The sequence below is a fragment of the Micropterus salmoides genome, unplaced genomic scaffold, assembly GCF_014851395.1.
Source record: "Micropterus salmoides isolate LMB-PRFRI ecotype aquatic unplaced genomic scaffold, ASM1485139v1 Ms_hic_scaffold_12, whole genome shotgun sequence".
NCBI classification, from domain to species: Eukaryota; Metazoa; Chordata; class Actinopteri; order Centrarchiformes; family Centrarchidae; genus Micropterus; species Micropterus salmoides.
The window spans coordinates 26,518,450-26,541,089 of record NW_024040263.1 but is presented as its reverse complement, the minus strand read 5'-3'; the positions used below and the strand labels follow the sequence as shown (position 1 = coordinate 26,541,089).

Sequence of the window (22,640 nt, the reverse complement as noted above, 5' to 3'; positions counted from 1 at the left end):
TACATCAGATGGATGTCAAGACTGCCTACCTCCATGCACCAATAGACTGTGAGATTTACATGCAGCAACCAGAGGGTTATGAGGTCAAATCTAACACAAATGAGAAGTTGGTGTTTAGGCTGGAAAAGTCTCTATATGGACTAAAACAGTCGGGCAGAAATTGGAACAAGATGTTGCAATATCTAAGTGAAAATGACTTTGTGCAAAACCCTTCTGATCATTGTGTTTACACAAGGGAAACAGAAAATGAGAAAGTGATCATGATCATATGGGTTGATGATTTGATCATTGCTGCCAGTGATGAAAATCCACTGAAGGTTGTGAAGGAGATGCTCACAACAAAGTTCAAGATGAAAGACTTAGGTCAACTGCAACATTTTCTTGGTATCGATTTTGATCAAAGTGATAACTGTGTTACAATGTCACAGAAGAGATATGTGGAAAAAATACTTGAACGATTTGAGATGCAAGACTGTAAACCACGAGTGACACCATGTGAACAAAAACTTAACTATACTGATATGGCAGAGAAGATGACTGATGTCAAGAAATATAGAGAGGCAGTTGGCAGCCTACTTTATCTGACTACATGTACAAGACCAGATCTGAGTTTTGTAGTAAGTAAGCTGTCACAGTACTTTACTGAGCCAACAGAAGAGCAATGGACTACTGTGAAACATGTACTGAGATATCTGAAAGGCACAACTGGAAAAGAGTTGATTTACAGGAAATGTGATAATGAGAAACTGAGATTACATGCGTACAGTGATGCAGATTGGGCTGCTGATGTAACTGACAGACGAAGTACAACGGGTTATTGTGTAAGCCTAAATGAGAATGGTCCTTTGATGTGAATGATGGGAAAATAAGTTTGGACTATTGCCCAACAGACCAGATGGTAGCAGATGTGCTGACAAAGCCTGCAACAAGATTTAAGTTGAGTAAGTTTACAAAGTTTATGTTTGGAGATTAACCATGTATGGATTTACATGATGCTAGGTAGAGAACCTAATGATGTTTATTTTTGGTTGTTTAAGAGAAGAACAATGTGAGAGCAAGTGGGGGTGTTGACATAATAGAAACAAATGTGCTCTCAATGTGTTAACAAAGATCTTGTGCGATGAACAATGGCAACAACCAATAAGATGTGCTGTGATTGACATGTGATGTGACATGTGAAGTGTTTTTTTTTTAATCAATAAAGTTTTCCTCCTGAGTGAGAGTTCCAGCACGAGCGCTGATGCCCCACCGTGTTTTATTCCTCCGTCATTATTTATAGCTTAGTAATGGGTGTGCACGCCAGAACTGTTGAATAATCTAGCTCTGCTAACATAAACGTAAGACAGTCAACAAAGCAGCAGATGAAGCCGATATTCATTCAAGACTGTCTTTGTGTTATATTTACAGCAAAATAAACTGAAACTGGCACCTGAAACCACCATGTCTTCTTTTCGGGTGTAACACTAGCATCCATATGCCAGGAGTTATGAATGAGATATCTATCTGACCTAATTACAAACTCTAATTTCTTTCAATTGTCTCTTGATAAAATAATTTAAGCCTGCAATCCAAATATTTTTTTTATGCTACACAAAAAAGGACCATAGAGGAAAAGAAATGTTTGAATCCTGCTCAGCAGTCAATAGGAATTTTTATGACACTGTCCATTAAAACTGGAAAAGTGGTCAAATGGTCGCAAGTCAACGATCACATGTTGTGTTGTCACCAGTTAAGGTGTGAAAATTCAACATGTGTTAAGAGATGTAACCCGTATTTTTGAATTGCTTGGCTTGCCATATATGCAGTGAAATATGACCGGCCCTCCCTCGTATCCACAGCAGTGAGCCATAATCCTGGCGCGCCGAACTTTTTTCGGGTCAGGGATGCTCCGTGCAGACAAAGGAAGGCGGTTTCCGTGTTGTGGGTGGTAATTATCCAATCATCCAGCCTAGAGAACGGAAAGGTTGCAGCTTCAAACACACACTGCCACGTCACACCGCCGTTGTCAAGGAGCTTACTGCTGTCCAACATGCATTTGGAAGTTTTGGTGCTGTTTCTTTCCTTGACGAAAAGTTGTTGGTGCGCCCCGCAGCATACCTGTCAGCCAGGAGACGAGTTTTTAGGTAAGGTCACTTAAACTTATGGTTCATATATATAAATAAGCTTCTAAAGGCTACATAATTGCTGACGCGTAGGAAACAGAACTTATATACCCATTTGAATGAGCAATAATTACGAGTTAAAACAAAAAATTGATACTTCCGATGTCCCTATCAGCTGACAGAGCTGAGATGCAGACCTGTGACCGCATGACCTTCCTAATTTAAATATGAACATATGCTTTAATTTACATGCTGAACTTCAACGTAATCAGTTCGATTTTTTCTTAAGTCTCACTTAGGCTACATAGTCAAATTCTGTAGTAGGCCTGAAAGTGTCATACAAATTTGGACCATAATGCTGTAAACACATTGTCACATGCTGTTTTTTTAACCACATCAGCCCTGCCATCAACAGTTGTAAAACAAACTCTCTGCTGTGGCCTGTCTCTTGCTTTTGAAGATGTCACCTCCTAGCGATTTTATGTGTGGCCCACTAGTGTTTTCATGCTTCCTTATGTTTGTTGTTTGGCTTGTTTTCTCTCACAGGAAGATGCAGCAGCGTGTTTGAAGAAAAACGTAGGTGCTAAATAATTTCACATCTTGTGCAATTTAGCTGCTTATAATAAATCTTAGCTTATATATTGTGGCTTTTAAAGATCAGGTTTGAGGTACAGAAAGTGGTCAGAGCATTGTAAAATGACATGTCAGACCCTGTCAACCTGGAAAGTGGGTGAGTTTTTAATGCCATGACCTGACCTTCCGGCCTGGAATACCAAACTATTCAAAATACCAAATGCCAGTGCAAGATGCAACAGGCCTCCTTTCCAAATAGCCAGCCTCGAGGTCAGGGGAGGATTTATGCAGCTTCAAAAGTCCCATACTAAATTTTAACAGAACATAGTGTTTCTTTACTACTCTTAAAGATGTGACAGATACAGATTTTTCAGCACAAGCCCTAAAAACTCCCAAAATGTCTCTAGACCCAGCAATAACCTTATAATATCCAAATAAAAGCTTTGATTTAAGTTACCAGATTTCTCTGCCTTCTCTCTCCCACAGCTACCTGTACAGAGCTGAATCTGGGCTACTGTAATGATATGGAATACTCTAGGTGGGTCAAGGAGGTTCTGAGTCGAGGCAAACAGCACCTGCTAAAATATTTAACTATGCCTACATTTTAAGCTAATGCTGTTATTCTTTTGACTTCAATTGTCTTCATAAGTTCTTCACAGCTGACTGTGGTCATCATGTTTAACAATGTCTGTTAAAATGCTGCCACTCCAGAACCATGTTCCCCAACATCCTTGGCCACCGGAGTCGCTTGGAGGCAGAGTCAGGGGCAGAGTACCTCCTCTTGAGTGTCCTCCATGGCCTGCTCAACGGGGAGTGCTCCCCTGAGATACGTCTCGTAGGCTGCTCAGTACTAGCCTCCCCCTGCCAGGACGACAAGATGATCAAACCCTGCCGCAGCACATGCGAGGCATTAAGGAAGGACTGTATCCATGCTTTTGAAGCCATCGAAATGGCCTGGCCCTACTTCTTAGATTGTGACCGCTTCTTTGCCAGCGAACACGAGGGCTGCTTTGACCCACTGGCAGGGCTGAAAGGTAAAGGTCACACTGTTGTATTGTACTGTTTGGACTGATGTATATTAATGCCCTGTAAAAAAAAACCCTCATATTTCTCCTCTCCTTCCCCAAATCCTGGTATCCCTCCTCCAGCCAGACAGGAGCTTGAAATGTCCAGCCTCTCTCCTGAAGAACCCAGCACCATCATTCAGTTCACTTACACCTCCAACTCCCAGATGTACAGCTTACTGAAGAGAACAACTGCCAAGTGCTCCCATATCTCTAATGTCTACAGCATTGGACGAAGCACAGAAGGCAGGGATCTAATGGTTATTGAGTTCACTGACAACCCAGGACAGCATGAACTATGTGAGTAAGGAAGAGCAGTGTAAATGAATTGTGTGATAATGTTAGTATTGTGTTAGCCTTGTAATTACATTATTATTAATCTACATTCAGTTATTCCTGTTGTGTAACTAATTTCCTGTGTAAAGAATTACCACCTGTTTATTCTTAATCCCTCTGCCTACCTAGAATTACTATGCCAATCTTAAAACCTGCATTAACTAATTTTGGCCAGTGGAAACAAGCTGTAAACAAAATTTTGATGTCACCTTATAATGTTGATATGGTGATCCAGCAGATACTAATAACATGAGTATTCATTTGGAGTTTATGGAGACTTGGTGAATGTAAGTCTAATATTTACTCTCCTTTGAGCTCTATATTGGTCTCTTTAGCTAATGCTCCCCTGTGTTCATTAGCTATTGCGGTGATCCCAAATAGTTGAAGATTCGATGATTCCTTTTAAGGACCCTGATTTGGTTACTAATCTCACAATGGAATCTTTGCAGAGGTATTATGAAATAAGGATCATGCTATTTTGGCTATGTGGGAGTGCTGAGTGTCTGATTTTACATAGAACTACTGGTTTTCTCCCAATAAGTGAAGCTTTAAGCTTTAAATAAATAAAAAATTTTAGTGTGTGACTAAGTCTAAAATTGTAAATCTAAACCTTAAGGAAGGGGAGGACAGTGTGCATGTGTGGGCGTAGCGTGTGTGTGTGCGTGTGTGTGTGGGTTGTGTGTGGTAGAAGAGGAAAAGAGACAGAGCACCAGCTACACCGGTGTTGTGTCAAGTTGTGCGCGCACCTCACGGGACATTTGAATAATATATCACTATTGAGTAAGTTACAGTGACTAATGCGTAGAGACTGCAGCTCTGCAGTGTGTCAAGATGAAAGAGAAACTACTGTCTGTAGAGACCATAGCAGAGCTAAAAGAAGAGGGAATATTGGACAAACAGAACTTAAAATGAATTCTAATGTTGCTGCATGTCTGCTGGATTTGCCACAACAACTTTCAACTAAAGGGATAATATTTCAGTTTTGTGTCTATACCTTGCTCTGCTGCACCAAAGTGACCAAAGAACCCATGAATGCAGCTTTAACAATGTTTGCTTCTGTCTGTGAACTGTAGTGGAGCCAGAGATCAAGCTGGTAGGCAACATGCATGGCAACGAGGTGCTGGGCCGCCAGCTGCTCATCTACCTGGCCCAGTACCTATGTTCAGAGTACATTCTGGGGAACCAACGAATTCAGACCATCATCAACAACACCCGCATCCATATTCTGGCCTCCATGAATCCAGATGGCTATGAGCTGGCCGCCTCAGAGGTAGAAGATAGCAATGACCCGGAGCTCAGCAACCAGGAAGTAAATATTGTTAACAGACAAAAAGACAATCCGCCATTATCCGTTCTCAATGCGCTGTCTGTTTTCCTTCCGTTCAGCTTGAGGTGTAGAGGTGGAGGAATGAGGTACTCTGCTGAAGGTGTTTGAGCATTGATAATTCAGAGGATTTATACAGCGTTGGTTGTGGGTTGTGAAATGGGACACCATGGAGCAACATTATGACAATGTTGTAAACCGTATTTTTTGTGAACAAAAAAAAAGAACACATTTTGCTTTTACAATGATATGCTGTAGGATAAAGAACAACCGTTGCTCTGCTCTAAGATTGTAGCCACACCATATTCTCTGATCAAGACTTTCAGTACTCATGATTGTGGTGTAATTATGAAATCAGTAATTGAAAAATTTTGGTAGTAAGATATTATTTTACTTAAGAAGACTTTATGGCTCAATCCTGGTTCAGTATCTAAATTGGATGTAAGAAATTAGAGTACTCAAGCCTTACACCTTCTTTCACCCTATTTTCTACTAACTGGAGTATTTAACACTAATCACCACTTTGTTTGTTTGTTTAGCAATTTGTTGTGTATTTATTCACTAATGTCTCAGGCCGTGTGACTGTGCTTCTAACAAGCTCTGCATGTGTATATGTTGTGGACTGATCATTTGCATGTCATGCAGGTCACATTGTGAGGTTCACTATGAAGATCATTGTCCATGTACGTATGTAATGTGCAGTCAAAAAAGTACTGATATCTTCATGATAGGCATAACCCTACATACAGCTATACCCCAAGAGAGACATTTTATATGCATGGGTTTTATTCTGACAGACTTCCTGATTGCATCAGTTTTAGTGATTCACAATACATACGTGGCTGAAACATTAATGAAAGTGTGCAGCATGTTGTACCTTTCATTTATATAATCACATTTTAAATGTATTATTTAGGCCAAACTACCTCGACAGTATTTAAATTGCATCCATTATAGTAATGTTTAAATTATACTTAGTGTGTCCAGGAGTAAACTAAAACCTCAAACTGTTCCTATATTTTACTGTATATGGCAACATATACATATATGTTTATAAAATGTAAAAGAAAAAACATATGCAACAGTTTGCATAATCCAAAATCATTTTCATTGTTTGGATATATCATAGATCATATGCATTGCTCACCTCTGATAATAATGAATAACACTCTCCTCTTGTCATTCCATTTGCTATTTATTCTCATGACGGATATATGGTCTTGTCTTCATGTTAACAACATAATTAACAAAGATAGTCTAACAGGTTCCTTCTTGTACTTATAACTAATATTCATATAACTTGCCTAATATTTTCTTTCATCAGTCATCTAAATCATCAATGTTATCATCAATCTAAATAATGTCACACTTTCTGACACTTGTTAATTATCCTAGTTGTTTAAACCTAAATGTTTCAGGGTCACTTGTTGAATGGTTGGACCAATGGACGGACCAACGCCCAGAATATTGATCTCAACCGCAATTTTCCAGACCTCACCTCCATTTTCTACCGGAATCGCCGCAGCAGGCACTACCGCATTGACCACATCCCAATCCCTGACGCTTACTGGTTTGGCAAGGTAAGGGGATAGTTGGTATTAATCAGATTTATGGAGCATTGTCCTTATTAGGTTAGACAGTATTTCAGCCTGGATCCCAAAGCAATTCAATCTTTCCTTTGGGCTGTAGGTGGCACCAGAGACCTATGCAGTGATGAAGTGGATCAGGTCACTGCCTTTTGTTCAGTCTGCCAGCCTGCATGGAGGGGAGCTGGTGGTCTCCTATCCCTTTGACTTCTCTAGACACCCGCAGGAGGAGAGGATGTTCTCACCCACCCCAGATGAGCAGGTAGGGAGGGAGAATGGAGGTCTCAATTGGTGGACAAACATGTTTATGGTTGCTGCAGAAGCTGTGTTTAAAAGTGCAACTCGATTGACATATTCCCTCTCTCACCACACACTTAGTTTAATAATCTTCCATGCTCAGGTCCTCAAGCAGCTGGCTCGTACCTACGCAGATGCCCACGAGACCATGTCAAACAATGACACAGAGAGGTGTGGGGCCTCCTTTTACCGAAGTAGGGGCATCATCAACGGGGCATTGTGGTATAGTTTTGCTGGTGGTGAGATACAACACTTTTCCTACAACTACAACTACACAGGGAACCATGTGTACGCTTACATTGCTTGTGAGTGACTCATTGTGAACATGTCTCCTTGCAGGCATGTCAGATTTCAACTACTTGCATACTAATTGTCTTGAGATCACCGTGGAGCTTGGCTGTGACAAATACCCCTCAGAGTCCGAGCTTTACCCAGAATGGAAGAGGAATAAGGAAGCTCTGCTCAGTTTTCTGGAGTCTGTAAGTATTTGTTAGACAGGCTTCCTAACCAGAGAAAAAAATGACAGGTTTGTGTTAAAATGTATATTGACAATGTGTGAAATGATAAAATTGCTAGTAGAACTATTGTAGCTTTTAAAAGAAAAAAATATATATATTTATGATAGGTATGCGCCTTTAGGCATAGGAACTATACAGACTGTGAATAAACACTTTACCCAGAAAAAAAGTACTAGAAATGGAAATAATATGGCTTGTGTCCCTGAACAGGTCCATCGAGGGATAAAGGGGATAGTACAGGATGTTAATGGAAATGGAATAAAAGGTGCAACTATCTCTGTCAGGGGGATCAGGAAAGATGTCACCACAGGTAAACAATCCTACATGGCTACATCGTTTCCAGTCGGTATAACATTGATGTTAATTATCTGTTGCTGTTTATTGTTTGTTGTATTGCCAGTCGATCACCACATTGGTCCTGAAATATCTCAACAACCATTTCATAGATTACCATGAACCTTTGTACAGATATTCATGATGACAAATCCAAATGACTTTCCAATCAGCCGTAGCTGTACTTTGTGTTCAGTGCTAATCAGCAAATGTTAGCATGCTAACATGCTAACATTTGCTAATTAAAGTAGGCTATCTGCAGAACATCAGCATGGTAGAATTGTCATTGTGACTATGTTAGCATGCTAACATTAGGGTTTAGCTGAAAGCACCGCTGTGGCCAAGTTTTGCCTCACAGAGCCTCTAGTAGTACAGTAGTAGTATACTGAAGTAGTATGTAGTGAGGATGTAGTGTTTATATCCCTCTGTCTGCCAAGGCGGAAGCCGCCTGTGATGTGTTGCACTCCACTATCGCGAGACTTCAAGACAAGTACCCAGACGCATTCATTTTTATGTCTGGAGATTTCAATCATGTCAGTCTCTCCAAGACTTTGCCCACTTTTAAACAGTTGTTGAGTGCATAACCAGGGGTGATAAAACGCTGGATCTCTTGTATGCCAGTGTGAAAAATGCATATAAATGTACTGCACTGCCCCCTCTTGGGCGCTCAGATCATGACATACTACACCTCTCTCCCTCCTATACCCCCGCTGTGAAGAGGCTGCCTGTCACCATCAGAACATCTAAATGCCGGTATCCTGAAGCTGAGGAAGCTCTGAAGTGCTGTTTTGAGACTACAGACTGGGATGTGTTCTTTGAAGAGTATGGGGATGATATTGATGGCCTTACAGAATGCATTACCCATTACATCAATTTCTGCTATGATGACAATTCGCAATTCATTGCTTCCCTAATAACAAACCATGGATTACCAGCAGCTTGAAGGCTTTGCTAAATGAGAAGAGAAAGGCCTTCAGGGAAGGAGACAGGAATAAAATCAAAGAACTTCAAAGGGTACTGAAACAGGAGATTAAGGAGGGAAAAGAGGTGTATAGGCTGAAATTAGAACAACAGCTGCAGCAAGATGGAGTGAGGCAGGTGTGGGTTGGGATGCGGAAGATCACAGGCATGAAGCAGAAGGGCGATACACTGCCTGTCTGGCTGATGATATGAACAGATTCTTCAACAGATTTGATGGCCCTACATCACTCCAGCCTCCTCCACCTGGTCTGCTGACTACCACTGTTTCCGCTCCATCTCCTCCTACCCTACTCTTAAACACACCTATGAAACCACCTGCTTGTAGTTCCTTTTCTCCACCTCCTATCCCATTAGCAGCCCTGCCTATTATTCTATATCCAGCTCAGGTCAAAAGGATGCTGGACAGACTGAAGCCAAGGAAAGCAGTGGCACCTGATGATATCAGTTCAAGGCTATTGAAAACCTGCTCTGCAGAGCTATGTGGTAACACACTTCAACCTGAGTCTGCGTTTACAGAAGGTTCCAAGGCTGTGGCATCTTGCCTGGTCCCTGTTCCAAAGAAAAATCATCCAATCCACCATGATGATTACAGACCGGTAGCGCTCAACTCACATGTTATGAAGACGTTTGAGAGACTAGTCCTTCGCTACATCAGGACTAGTGTGTCAACTCAAATGGACCCTTTACAGTTTGCTTAACAACCCAACATCAGTGTTGATGATGCCCTCATTTATATGCTGCAGAGCGTGTATACCCACCTGGACACCCCTGATGCATCTGTGAGGATCACATTCTTTGACTTCTTTGCCTTCAATACCATTCAGCCTGGGCTGCTAGGGGAAAAGATGGGACGGATGAAGGTGGCTCCATCACTGGTCCTGTGGTGTTTGGGCTATCCATCCCTCAGACCACAGTATGTACGTCTGCAGAGCAGTGTCTCAAGCACTGTTCTTAGCAGCGCAGGGGTGCCACAAGGTACTGTCCTGGCTCCGTTCCTGTTTACCATCTACACAGCGGATTTTCAATACAACACCGACAGATGCTTCTTGCAGAAATTCTCAGATGACACCACAGTTGTTGGCCTTATAAGAGGAGGTGATGAGGAAGAGTACAGAGGAACATTCAACAAATTTGTACAATGGAGTGTGAACAATCATCTCCTTTTGAATACCACAAAAACCTACCAGCTTGATCTCTGGCTCCACTACAGTTGGAGGAGGATCCAACCAATACCTATTACCATCAGGGGCACTGAGGTGGAGCTGGTGACTAATCACAAGTACCTTGGTGTGCAGCTTGACAGTAAGCTGGACTGGAAGAGCCATATGGAGGCGGTGCACCGCAAGGGGCAAAACTGACTTTATTTTTTAAGGAGGCTAAGGTCATTCGATATATGTCAACCCTTGCTCCGCAGTGTCTATCAAACAGTGGTGGCCAGTGCTCCGTATTTTGCTGTGGCCTGTTGGGGAGACGGGGTCCGCACAGCAGGCAGAAACAGAGTGGACAAGCTCATCAAGAAGGCCGGCTCGGTGGTTGGGGCTGAACTAGAGACGGTTCAGCAAGTGGCAGAGGCCAGTACATTGAATAAACTAAGATCAATATTGATCAACCCTGCACACCCAATCCACCACCTCAAGGTGATAAACAGTAGCACCTTCAGTCAAAGACTGATGACACCAATGTGCAAGACGGAGCGGTATAGGAAGTCATTCATACCAGCTGCTATACGACTCTATAATGCACAAAAATTTAACTTATGGATATGTTCTGAGTGAATGTTTGGTATTGGGTCTGTCTTGATGCTGCTGTGACACTGTAATTTCCTGCAAAGGATTAATAAAGGTTAAACTTTATATGTGCAATCCCCTTTTGTTTCTCACACTTGTTCCTTTTACTGTGCTCTTCTTTCACTTCCTCTCTTCTTTCATTTGTTTGACTTCCTCTCTAATAAGTTGATTGTATTACCCTTATCTAACTTCCCTCTCTTCCCATCCCTCCAGCTGAAGATGGAGACTACTGGCGGCTGCTGAATCCTGGAACTCACATCCTGACAGCAACAGCCAAGGGTTACTCCAGAGTTAGTAAGAGGGTTCATCTGCCCCACAACATGAACAAGGCTGGACGTGTCGACTTTGTCTTGCAGAAGGTTGGATCTTGTGTTCATTATCATGTTTCACCAATGCTATTGAAACATCCTTTTTCAATCTTTCTTGCATGGTGCATGGTTAAGTTTAAAACATTTATCTGAAAATAAATTAATCTTATACAAGAACAAGAGATGTACTAGATTTAGCTACTAGCTTATTTCCATTTGCAGTCCCTGGGCAGGTAGACAAAAACACCAATACATCAAATTCACTTTATTTATTTAACCTTTATTTAACCAGGAAGTCCCTTGAGATTGAAATCTCTTTTCCGAGGGACACCTGGTCAAGACAGCACACCAGTTACAATTTAGATAGAAGTACAGCATAGTCAAAACAAACAAACAAGCATTGCACCTAAAGGAAAGGGACTAAGCCAGGTCACATTTCTCAGTTACGTGGCATTTTAACATGGCTTTAAATTCATTTAATGGGACTAGATCATTTAGATGTAGCAAGTTTGGCAAGATCAGGGAGCAAAGTAAGAGAAGGCTTTTTTCCCTATCTCAGTAAAATCCATTGTAAACTGGTAAGGGAGCCACTTGGTGGAACGGAGATGAAAACTGCTGGAATTCAGCTTCAGGTGATTACATAAATATGCCGGCAGTTTACCCAGCATGGCCTTGTATAGCAAAATATGCAAATTAAGTTGTCTACGTAGACTTAGACGATCAGCCTGCCAGTTTGCTGACGAGTACGGGAATCAGAGTTGGTTAAAAAGCGCAGAGCACTATGGTACACAGAATGACCAACTATAGAAACACATTGCATGCGCTCTCTCTGTAAGATAGTTTTTGAACCAATTAATTGCTGTGTTTCCTATTCCATTTTTACTTAATCTATTCATCAGTGGCTCATGATCAACATAGTCAAATGCTTTGGACAACTCAATTTATAATGTAATTTAATAGCAACAAAGTTCCTGTAACGGTGCTTTGCTGAGCTCTAATCAGTTAGAATGTTGTGCTCTGCCAAGTATTCTTTAAAGAGGTTGTATTATGCTCATTCTGAGATTCAAAATCTTATTTAGGGTTGTACCAAAACAGGTTTACATGGTTTAAATTTTCAAAAAACACCATATTTTTGTCATACTGCACATTGCCGCAGCACCTCTTTTCACCCACGCTTTGTTTTAGCTATGGGTGATACATCTTGTCTCTAAATGATCTTTGTTGGGAGTTGCACATGTGCAGTTCCCAGTTAAGGACTACTAGCCAATCAGAAGCAGAGAAGGGTGGGTCAGTCAGAAGCCGGTAAACACGGCTTCGGTTCAGCTGTAGGCTACATGTTGCTAACCAGCTTGGCAACATAGACTGGAGCAAAAGTTTCAGAGTGGTGATTTGTTAATCTGTAACAAATGTATCTTTCATCCATAAATTTATAACTGAGCTCTGTCTCTTCATCACAGTAACAACTTTATGTCCCTTGACTGTCTGGAGGGTAGCTAGTGTTTGGAAGAGAGAGGAGGTGTGTGCTACAGCTCAGTGTTTTTCCTCCTTTGTTTTTGAGGGCGTGTCGGAGTAGCCGCTTGGCGAGCATTATATGAGGTGCATTTAGCTTTCATCCCTGTGACGTCACATGGATGAAAGGGAAACGACCATAACTTGGGGATTAGATTTGTCTGCAGACTACAATTAAAAATGGATGCTATAGGCTTTGCTATAATTTCAGCTGCAACCTTTAATAAGAATGGTTCTAGGTTGTCTGGTCAAGATAATTTTTTTCGGGTCAATAGCTTTAAGAACAATACAGATATCCTCTTTTAAAGGAGACCTATAATGCTTTTCCTTATTTTATGACTTGTCCACAATGTTACAATGTTCATGTTAAACATGGCCAAAGCTTCAAATGAGGTTAAAGTATTTAAAAGAAATCCCTGTGAGCAAAAACCTCAGACTTGTTGAACACTCTGCTAGACGGATCCGGTGTTCCATATATGGTCATTTGCTCCGCACAGCAACGGCACAGCAACACAGCCGCCCAGCGACAACAACAGCCTGGTCATGGCCAATCAGAAGACAGTGGACTTTGAGAGGGGGGGCCTTAAAGTGACAGAAGCATCTACAGCTATTTTCAAACAGAGGCTGAAATGAAGGCTTACATGAAGAGTCAGTAAACAACCGAAAATTAGTTTTTTGAAATTTGAATCATGCAGAGCTACCATACAGGAGTCACAGAACTACAATATAGGACTTGGAGAGCAGTATAATAGGTCTCCTTTAAAATGGGTCTGAAAACAAAAGTTTCCGGTGGTGTTTCAGTGCTTGAGTTAGAGCAATGAGAACTTGATTTGGACTTTTGAAAATACAGCCAGCTGATACAAAGTGATTGTTAAAATGTCCAATTACATCAATTTTGTTTTTAATTTCAACTGAATTTACTGAATTTAATGTGTTCTGGGAGACCTGAAGAGGAATTGGAACCAGACAGACTTAATTTGCTGCTAATTAATTATTAAAAATAATTTAAAGGGGTTATTGAGATTGACAGATTTTTTAGATTATAATCTGATTTTGATGTTCTGTTCATGCTAGTACATTTATTTCTTTTTTCGTTTTCATAAACTTTTCAGTGAACCATTGGTTATTCCTCCCACTAATCCTAAATTTCTTTTAAGGAGCATGCTTATTACTGACACGGTTTGGTGTGGGTGAGGCAGGGTTGAGCTGGTTGGAGGACCCAAATGCAGGACGCAAGGCAAAGGAGGTACAGTTCAAGGGGTTTTAATAAACAAACAAAGGCGAGCACACTTACAAACTGAGTGGCTGATGACAGAGTCCAAAACAAAGTAATCCAAACGAGAAAACAAGAATCCAAAATAAGCAGGGAAACACGACAAGTAGGCTGGCAACACAAGGCAACACAAGGCAACACAAGGCAACACAAGGCAACACACTGTAACACTGGGTGACAATAAACAATGACCCAACAAGGACAAGACAGAAACACCAGGTATATACACAGGGACTAACGAGCAGGGCGGGAGCAACACAGGTGACAGACATGAGACTAACGAGGCAGGCAGAGAGAGAGACAGTGAGCAGAGGGAAACAGAGACTGACATGCAGGCAGAGTGACAACCGGGGGAACAGACGGAACACAGGTCACTGAACACAAAACAGACCAGAGTGAACACTTAACATGAACTAAGGTACAGGACTGGGAACAAGGACAAAGAAGGACACCAGAAACAAATGGCAAAAACTCAAACTCACAGGGAAAAACTACAACTCATGACAATTACAGCAGTCGGTGTATATTTATGTGGCATGTTTGTAAGAATGGCATCCAACAGTGTTGATTTGCTATGTGCTATATCTCTCGGGTTGATACGAGTTGGGGTGTCAATAAGTTGTGTGAGATTTAAAGAGTCAGATAGATCTTTAATATTTTCAGAGACAGGAGAGAGCCAATCCCAGTTAAGGTCACCCATTAGAATTACTTCGAAGTCATTAAGGTTGAGTAGTACATCATGAAGAGAGGAAATAGTTTCTTTTGTGGCGGAGGGTGGCCTGTAACACCCAACAATAGTGACGTGTGTGTCCTTGAATAAATTTACTTTCAATGCCAGTAGATCATATTATTTGACTTACTGACAATGTCACCGAGCTTAAAAATTTTGACTTAACATATATAACAACTCCGCCCCCCTTGCCTGAACAATCTGCTCTGAAAATATTATAGCCATCTATAGTAATTATATTATCTGTTAATGTGGATTTTAAGACCATGATGTCCATATCTGTTGCATCAACCCACAGTCTTAGCATGACCATTTTTGGAAGGAGAATTCTAACATTAACATGCATAATTCCAAGTCTGGGTCTGTTTTTGAAGTCGCATGGGGAATATATATTTTGTTGTGAGTCAGGCCCAGGATTTGGCTGTACGTCCTCAGATAACAGCAAAAGGAGTAAGACTATAGATTTGGTATTCACTGTGTGCTTTTCATCACAATCACTGGCTGACAAGTGTGATGAGAGTCCATATTGCACTGTAGAGTGGTTATTTAATGTATTCACTATTAGCAGGTGTAACAAAGGGCTCATTTGTGTTTCATGCTTGTAGAGTGTTTGTTGCTGAGCAGGATGGATAAGCTGGTGATAGCTGCATGCATCCTTAATTGGAGAGTGAGCTATTGGCAATGTCCTCACCCGGTTATGTCCATCAATAAATGGGGTTGGCCATGACTTAAATCCATCATTAAATGCTGTAAGTAATAAAAATAGTTAAAGATGCATTGTGCTTTCAGAAAACATAAATCACAGGCTAAACAAACAAAGGTTCTAAGGGCTCACTGCAGAGTTTTGTGAAACTTGTTGTAAAATCAATCCTGAGACGCTTCACAGGTGCAATGTGTTCACCAGCATGCAGCATCAGTTATCCTCACATAAAGTCATGTAAAAAATTCAAGACTTAGGCCAGATAAGAAAGCTTGAACTTTTACCAACATGTTTATTCTCAACAGAAATAGACACCACTTTGAGTATAAAAAGGTTCACCGGAGAGGGTCAGAGATCGATGGAAAACAGAGTCCCATTCTGTTACCAGAACAGAGAGTTGACATGAAACCATGTAACAACTGACTTTCAACTTCTTTTTGGACCTCCTTTTATAGCTCTGTTTCTCTGCATTACATAATCTCTTGGCTCCCTTTCCTACTACACCTGGATCTGGGAAATTCCCAGATATTTGGGTGTCTCTCTTCTTTTATTGTTTTCCAACCTTTCAGCATTTGGTGGATTTTTATTTAACTATGATTGTTGCTTTTTTGGCCTGGCTGCACTGCTCCCACTCTCTGTCCTTGGCATGCTTACTACTGATCATTATATTTCAACCATGACCTGACTTTGTGGAATAAACTGGGGTATTTTGTGCTGTGTGCTAGAGACAGGGTGAAGCACACACAGAGCTATAGAGTGTGATCTTAACTTTAGCTGTCTACATGGAAAATATTGTTGTATGTTTTGTAACTCAGTTTTCACATAAATCTGCTTCAAATCTGCCTCTACATCCGCATTGCTGTCTTACAGGGAGAGCAAGGTCAAGCTAAATCCAAGCTATTGTTGCACCACTGCCACCCAGGTGTGGGTGGATAAACCATACAAGCCATTTATCAGTAGTCAGGTGAAAAAGGCCATCCAGAAGACAGAGTAGGATTCAAATTCCCCTGGGTCATTCAACAGATCATTTAAAAATCAATTCAGCAGGCCAGTGGCAGTAATCCTTCTACTTTTAGGAGAGATTTAAGTATAACAAGATACTATACAAAGACACTAGATAAACCACGGGTTTCTCAGAAGAGATTACTTTCCTTGGTTAGGTTTTGCCAGGAACTATAAAAAAAGAGTAACTCTGCTCAAACACACAGACAAAGAACCAGGCTGGTGATGGCCGTCTTGGGTTGACTTAATACAAATAAAAGTTAAAAATAGCATAAAATACATAATTAATAAATCCAAACATACATACCAATTACATTGATTTCACACAACAGTATGCGATATATCAAGTCTTGTCAAATCAATGTTGACGAGTGGTTTCTTAAAATACATTTTTTGACATCACCGGAAAAATCTACATATTTTCAAAGTATTAGGGAGCTTGTTCCATTCCTTAATGGACAAAAAAAGGCAGATTGGGCAAAGGCAGAGTGCTTTTAGGGTTGGTCATTCATTATCCCGGCTCTCCATCTTCACCTTTCCCCTTGTCCTGCATCCAGGTTCCCGTGGAGCCCGATATTGACGACCACCTCTTCCCCACAGTAGACACATGGGATCGATTTGACCCCTACAACCAGTTTGAGCGCTACAGTGAGCCAGATGTAGGTGAGGGAGGGATAGAGCGGGAGGAGAAACCGTGGTGGTGGACCTACTTCTCCCAGTCTGGCATCTCACCTCCAAACTGGCTGCTGCGAAATGTCTAGATGGATTGCCGGACAATAGAGATCCCAGCATACCACTGGGAGACTGGTGATGGACAGTCCCACATCCAGCCCCACTGGTGCTCTCAGTAGGAGCTGTAACACAGAAATCAGCAGTACCTAAATAGGTTTCAATGCTTCCTGGAAGGATGTGAAAAGGTTTTTTTCCACAAGGCACAAATTTAATTCTGGCCTGTAAGCGGAGTTTTGGCCAGTATTGCTTTGCATCAGCATTTAACTTGTTTTAAATAAAAATTTAACCACTGGTAAGTAAATGAGCTTTGGTTGCTCAGTGGTCCACCTTTTAAAGATGTTCACTGTCATATAATGCTATGCACTTATTTGAAAATTGTGTTACAATTTCACATGTGACGGCAGCTGCACAAAATGTACAGTTTAAAAAATTTAGTTGGATCCAAATTCCATGCAAATTAGACTGTATTTGTTATTATTACATTCCACGGGTTGTTTCCCTACTGTATATGTTTAGCAACATCTTATGCATTATACAAATGATACTGTCAAAAATTTCTGGACCTGTAACAGCATCTCATACTGAGCACCACATTTAAACTTGGATTAGCAGCAATGCTGTGCTAATTGTGAACAGTAGTAATTCTTGCTTTGTTTGTTTTTCACAAGCATGGAAAATAAAGATTAAGTATTTGTGGCATATCTTCTTCCATTTTTTTCTTTAAAACGATTAAGAACTAGAATGGGCATTTACTAAAGTAAATGTGTGTGAGAGCTGTCAGCTGTTAGCTGTGACTGCTGCAGCCAATGCTGCTGCAAAGTACTGCTCCATCAGCAAGTTTTCAAATCCTAGAGTGCGACCTACAGGTAAAAGAATCTTTTGCCACAGACTACTTCAGTTAAAATATTAAAGCCGCAATCAGCATTGTACGGGCCATCGCATGTGTAGCACTTCAGACAGTGTTGTGTCTGCGCTGCAGATACCGCCAAGAGTCTCCAACTGTGGACCTCCACTGGTGGGTCACTCCCGCTGCAGACCTCCTCTGTCAGGACGGCTCCACTGTCAGGCTGGTTAGGACAGGAAATACACGCAAAGACAAAATAAAATTGTGCGATTTGACTGGAAACACATTCAAAAATTATAAATTTCAATCATGTAGACAATTAGACTATCGGGGAAGGGATTTTGTCGTTGATTTATATTTAATTAATTAGTTAACATTGTAACGTGAAATTAGCAGGCTATTTCCTTAAATATACCGTATTGATTTGAGCCTATTCTACTTAGCTCTTAACGTGCCAGTATAGCAACAAAGCCGACTAGATATCGCTTCAATCATTCAACTAACAGTATCTTTTTTTACAGGGAATATTATTTATTCTGTCAAAAGAGGATGTTAACTCAGCTAGCCACAATAATTCACAGAAAAATATATAATCGTTGATTAAGAGTGTAACTGCCTCTCTTCCAGTCTTGTTAAAACACACACACACACACACTTCTCATTCATAATTTCCCTTTGGAGAATAATATATACTATGGCATTTTACTGCTATCAGCTGAATTTAATAGGAAAAACTGGCGATAAATAAATAAATAAATAATAGCCTAAGCCCGGACAGACAGAGACTTCATTGCTCATTACACGGTCAACACTTTCACCAGATCTGTGTGATACTGCAACAAAGTTTAAGTTTCAAAAGCCTGAAATAAACCAACAAAGACTACTGCTCAAGGAGAGACCGCAAATCCGCCCTTCATGGTATCATTTTAATTATTCTTAATCATGATGTAATGACATTCATGCAGTGCGCAGCATATAGTTCATTTGGAAAACTTGTTTATTTTAGCCTGTTTATCTTATTAATGTAAATAATTGTTGTTGGTTGTTGGTAAATTAATTACTGACCCCACAGATGCAAAATGTTACTGCTTCCACAAGAGCTCAGACCCTCCTTATGGACCGTAACCACAACCTTGCTGGACTAAATGGACTACAGCTTGTGGACTATCAAACTGTAAAATCTGTAAAAATTAACACACATGTAATACAACATGTACACCTGTATCAGTAAGTTTGTAAATATCTACTTTTTAAAAATTAATGGAGACACAAAAGTTAGTAGCCTACTATAACACTTTTACTTTTTTCACATTATACACACAGATTACACAGTTTTGAAAGGAGTTGGAGCAGTGACTGATTTGCATTATCCTAAAAAAAAAAAGTCTGAGTGCATGGGTCTTGGCATGTTCCATCCAAATATCTACCACTGTCAATATTTGTAAATCTAAATAAGGATATGCCAACAGTGGCTGTGGTGAGCCCCCAAAGATCTATGGGAGGAGTATAGTGCCTTTCTAGTCTCTCCCTCCCATAGAAACTATGAACTCGTTATGAATCCTGAAGCTGCTTCAATCATATGTGTTGAAGCAGGAAGAGATTTAATCATGCAGGACAATGGCTAACTTTCTCCAGGAGAGGGATGGGAAACATTGTTGTAATAACGCTACATAAACGTCAATTCAACTAAGATGAATTCATACAGCCAGAAAAGTATTAAGTGTAAAAAAGCTACACTGAGCTGTCTAAACAAAATAGATCTATTTGCCTATGCCCTTGCTAAATGCTTTACAAAAAAATGTTTAATAAAGCCAAACACACAGTAGCTTCATACAGTCTACGAGTAGCTTGCGTTATCCAAAGGAGAAAAAAAAAGCTAATCCTACCATACCTTTGCCTATATAGAACGACAAATAACCTTACTTACACACATGTAACATTCTGTAATTTGTGTGATTTAGATGTACAGTATTGACAGCGGTAGCTATTTTGACGGCGAACACATATCAAGAGCAATGCATTCAGACTTAACTCAATGTTTTGGATAATGCTAACCAGTCACTTACCGTTGTCGCGATGTGTACAACAGTTTATTCATGGTGTAGAACACATTGAGAAAATTTTATTTAAATCACATGAGTATTACACAGAGCTTACTTCCTGTTGCCAGTTGCGCTATGACATTAACTGAATTGTGGCATGTAGATCTGTTGGGGACAGGACCATTATCAATAACATAAAGTGGCACTGATTTGAGCATGTGCAGCAAAGTTACAACAACCTTTTGTTTCATGGCAAAGCATGGTACTTTGCTGCCACACCAAGTATACACCGTTGAAGGAAAACTCATAAGCTTTACAACATAATATCATCAATGTGTGACTTTTTTAAGATAGTTTTGAAATAGAGATGGCCAACCTACAAAATGTGGTTCATCACAGCATAGAAGTAGTCACTCCCTTTTGCCAGTAGGTGGCTGTGACCATGATCATCACACCATGAAGCTTGGCGATATGACTTTGAGTGAATAATGGCATATGAATAATGTCATATGGATGGTAGGACTGTTCACACCTGTCAAATTTGGTAGAGATGTGAGCATGTTCACTTAAGTTATAACAACTTCCTGTTTCGTGGCGAATCGTTGATATTCCACTCCATGCCACGGGTACCCCGGGCAACCAAAACCACCATTTTTACAAGGTGTAATCATTGATGGGGTATGACTGCACAGCAAATAGTCAATCAGACTAATTCTTTATGAGGAGTTCACTAAGGTGCGGCATTAGCTGAGGTAGTGTGGGTGCATGGGTGCAGCCAACCCAGCTCCCTGGCTGGGTTCAGGGCCCCCTAAGTGGTCAATGAAGTTTAGGTCAGTTGATTGACGACCCAGATAAATGAAAACGCTATACTGATCAAATTCAGCAGCTCTTATCCAATGAAACAGTCCCTTCACTCCTTGTTTTAATGGTAACCCACTATAAGAATGACAATTACCAACAAAAAACACTATTCTAAGGAGAAATGTAATAATAAAAATAAATCATAAAGTAACATTTCTATTTCAAACAAATTGTAAACTTATTATTAGCAAATTTTAACAAAACTCCCTTCAACCTCAAGCATCATGGGAATTCTGAGGGACGGGCGTAGGCTGCTATGTATCACCCGGACTCACACTGGCTGCGTGTGCTCAGCGGTTTAGGTTTCTGCATCAACTTCCACTGGAAGCCTCTCAAAAGCATTTCAGCAGCGGAGTGTGTAGCCTGCCCCACGTTAATGACTTGTTTTTAATGTCCTTTTTGTGCTTATACTACATTCTTCACAGCTATCTGTGGCCCGCTTGTCTTGACGGGTGCATCTAGCAAGTAGGGAGCATTTCAGAATAAGAGCATTTTGCCTGCCAGATTTTGCTGACATGTTTAGATGTTGTTGATTTGGTAATTAGTGCTTGCTTTTTGTGCTTCTACTATGATTAAGTAGGCTACGTATGTAGTTAAATGGTTTCCTTTCTGATTTAACTGTGTTTATTGTTGATATACAATTGGAAGTCTGTACAGGGTATTTTATTTTGAATATTGAGCAGATTCTCTGTAGTTTCTGTGTCTGACTTCCTGCCCGGAGACAGGAAACAGAGAGGAAAGAGATGAGAAACAGAGAGGATACAGACAGGATACAGAGATGAAATAGACAGACGGATAGGAAATAGAGAGGAAACAGACAGAAAACAGAGGGGACACAGAATGGAAAAAGACAGGAAACCGAGAGGAACAGACCGACAGACAGGAAACAGGAAGGAGACAGACATACAGAGAGGAAACAGTGAATAAACAGACAGACATACAGAGAGGAAACAAAGTGGAAAAAGACAGTGTATCATACCACTTTTGTAATAATACAAATTATGAATATTAATAGTCAGAAAATATTAACTCATAAACCTTGAAAAGGGCACCACCGGAAATTCAGTTCGCCCATGGGTCTCTGGACCCCTGGGTATGGGTTTTAATTATTATATTCAATAGTGATCACTTAAGTTAATAATCACTCAATTATCTTAAAAATCGGGCGTAAAAAAGGGCGTAAATCCTCCGTGACAGTGACTTGGAATTAAACAATAAAGCTAACTTAAAGCTAACTTTAATCCTTAACAGACTATTTGACATCAACTCAACCACAAAATGCCTTGGTTTTGCCTTACTGCTTGTTGTTCCTCCAGCGGGTTGGTGCTCGGCGGCCTCACGCTGGCTGAGTTCCGTGCGTTCTCGGTTAGGACGGCTTAAAGCTGTCGGCCAGTTGCTTTCTCTGCCAGGGAATTGCTCCGGAGATCTGGCTTGGTCGGCTTATTGAAGAAAACTTGCAGTGGTAGGCTTTTAACCTTGGCTCGGGTTGTCGGTTTTATTGTCCTTTGTTACTGCTCGCGAAACGGACGCACGTGGCTAGGTCCGAACTTCGGTGGGAGCAGTATACGTTCACTCGACTACAATAAAGTTTAAAAGAACTTGGTCGTTCTTGAATTAATTGCGTGACTTAACGGTCTGATAACTTTTAACAAACAAAGAAAAAGAAAATATAAAGCAAGTAAGTTGCTGTAAACGAGGGAAAAGGCGAGGTCGCGGCGCTTCGCGGGTGTGGAAGGAA

The 22,640-nt window shown here is 40.7% G+C and overlaps 1 protein-coding gene across 2 annotated transcripts; it reads left to right on the top strand.

Moving 5' to 3' along the window:
• Nucleotides 1–1,845: 1,845 nt before the first annotated feature.
• On the top strand, nucleotides 1,846–17,854 carry cpz (carboxypeptidase Z). Of its 2 annotated transcripts, none has more exons than XM_038714311.1 (13): nucleotides 1,846–2,123; nucleotides 2,649–2,678; nucleotides 3,162–3,213; nucleotides 3,387–3,709; nucleotides 3,824–4,039; nucleotides 5,149–5,345; nucleotides 6,818–6,979; nucleotides 7,089–7,247; nucleotides 7,386–7,521; nucleotides 7,622–7,761; nucleotides 8,011–8,110; nucleotides 11,115–11,260; nucleotides 16,981–17,854. In XM_038714311.1, the coding sequence occupies exons 1-13, from the start codon at nucleotides 2,030–2,032 to the stop codon at nucleotides 17,182–17,184; spliced, it is 1,959 nt and encodes a 652-aa protein (XP_038570239.1). In that variant the 5' UTR covers nucleotides 1,846–2,029; the 3' UTR covers nucleotides 17,185–17,854. The 2 variants fall into 2 exon arrangements, with proteins under 2 accessions (XP_038570239.1, XP_038570238.1); XM_038714310.1 differs by having other exon boundaries at nucleotides 1,848–2,123; nucleotides 5,149–5,384.
• The last annotated feature ends 4,786 nt before the right edge of the window (nucleotides 17,855–22,640 follow it).

Coding starts and splice junctions, on each gene's coding strand:
- cpz (XM_038714310.1), top strand. CDS start 2,030: ATGCATTTGGAAGTTTTGGTGCTGTTTCTTTCCTTGACGAAAAGTTGT. Junction 3,710..3,823: donor CCCACTGGCAGGGCTGAAAG/GTAAAGGTCACA, acceptor TCCCTCCTCCAG/CCAGACAGGAGCTTGAAATG. Junction 7,522..7,621: donor GTGGTATAGTTTTGCTGGTG/GTGAGATACAAC, acceptor GTCTCCTTGCAG/GCATGTCAGATTTCAACTAC.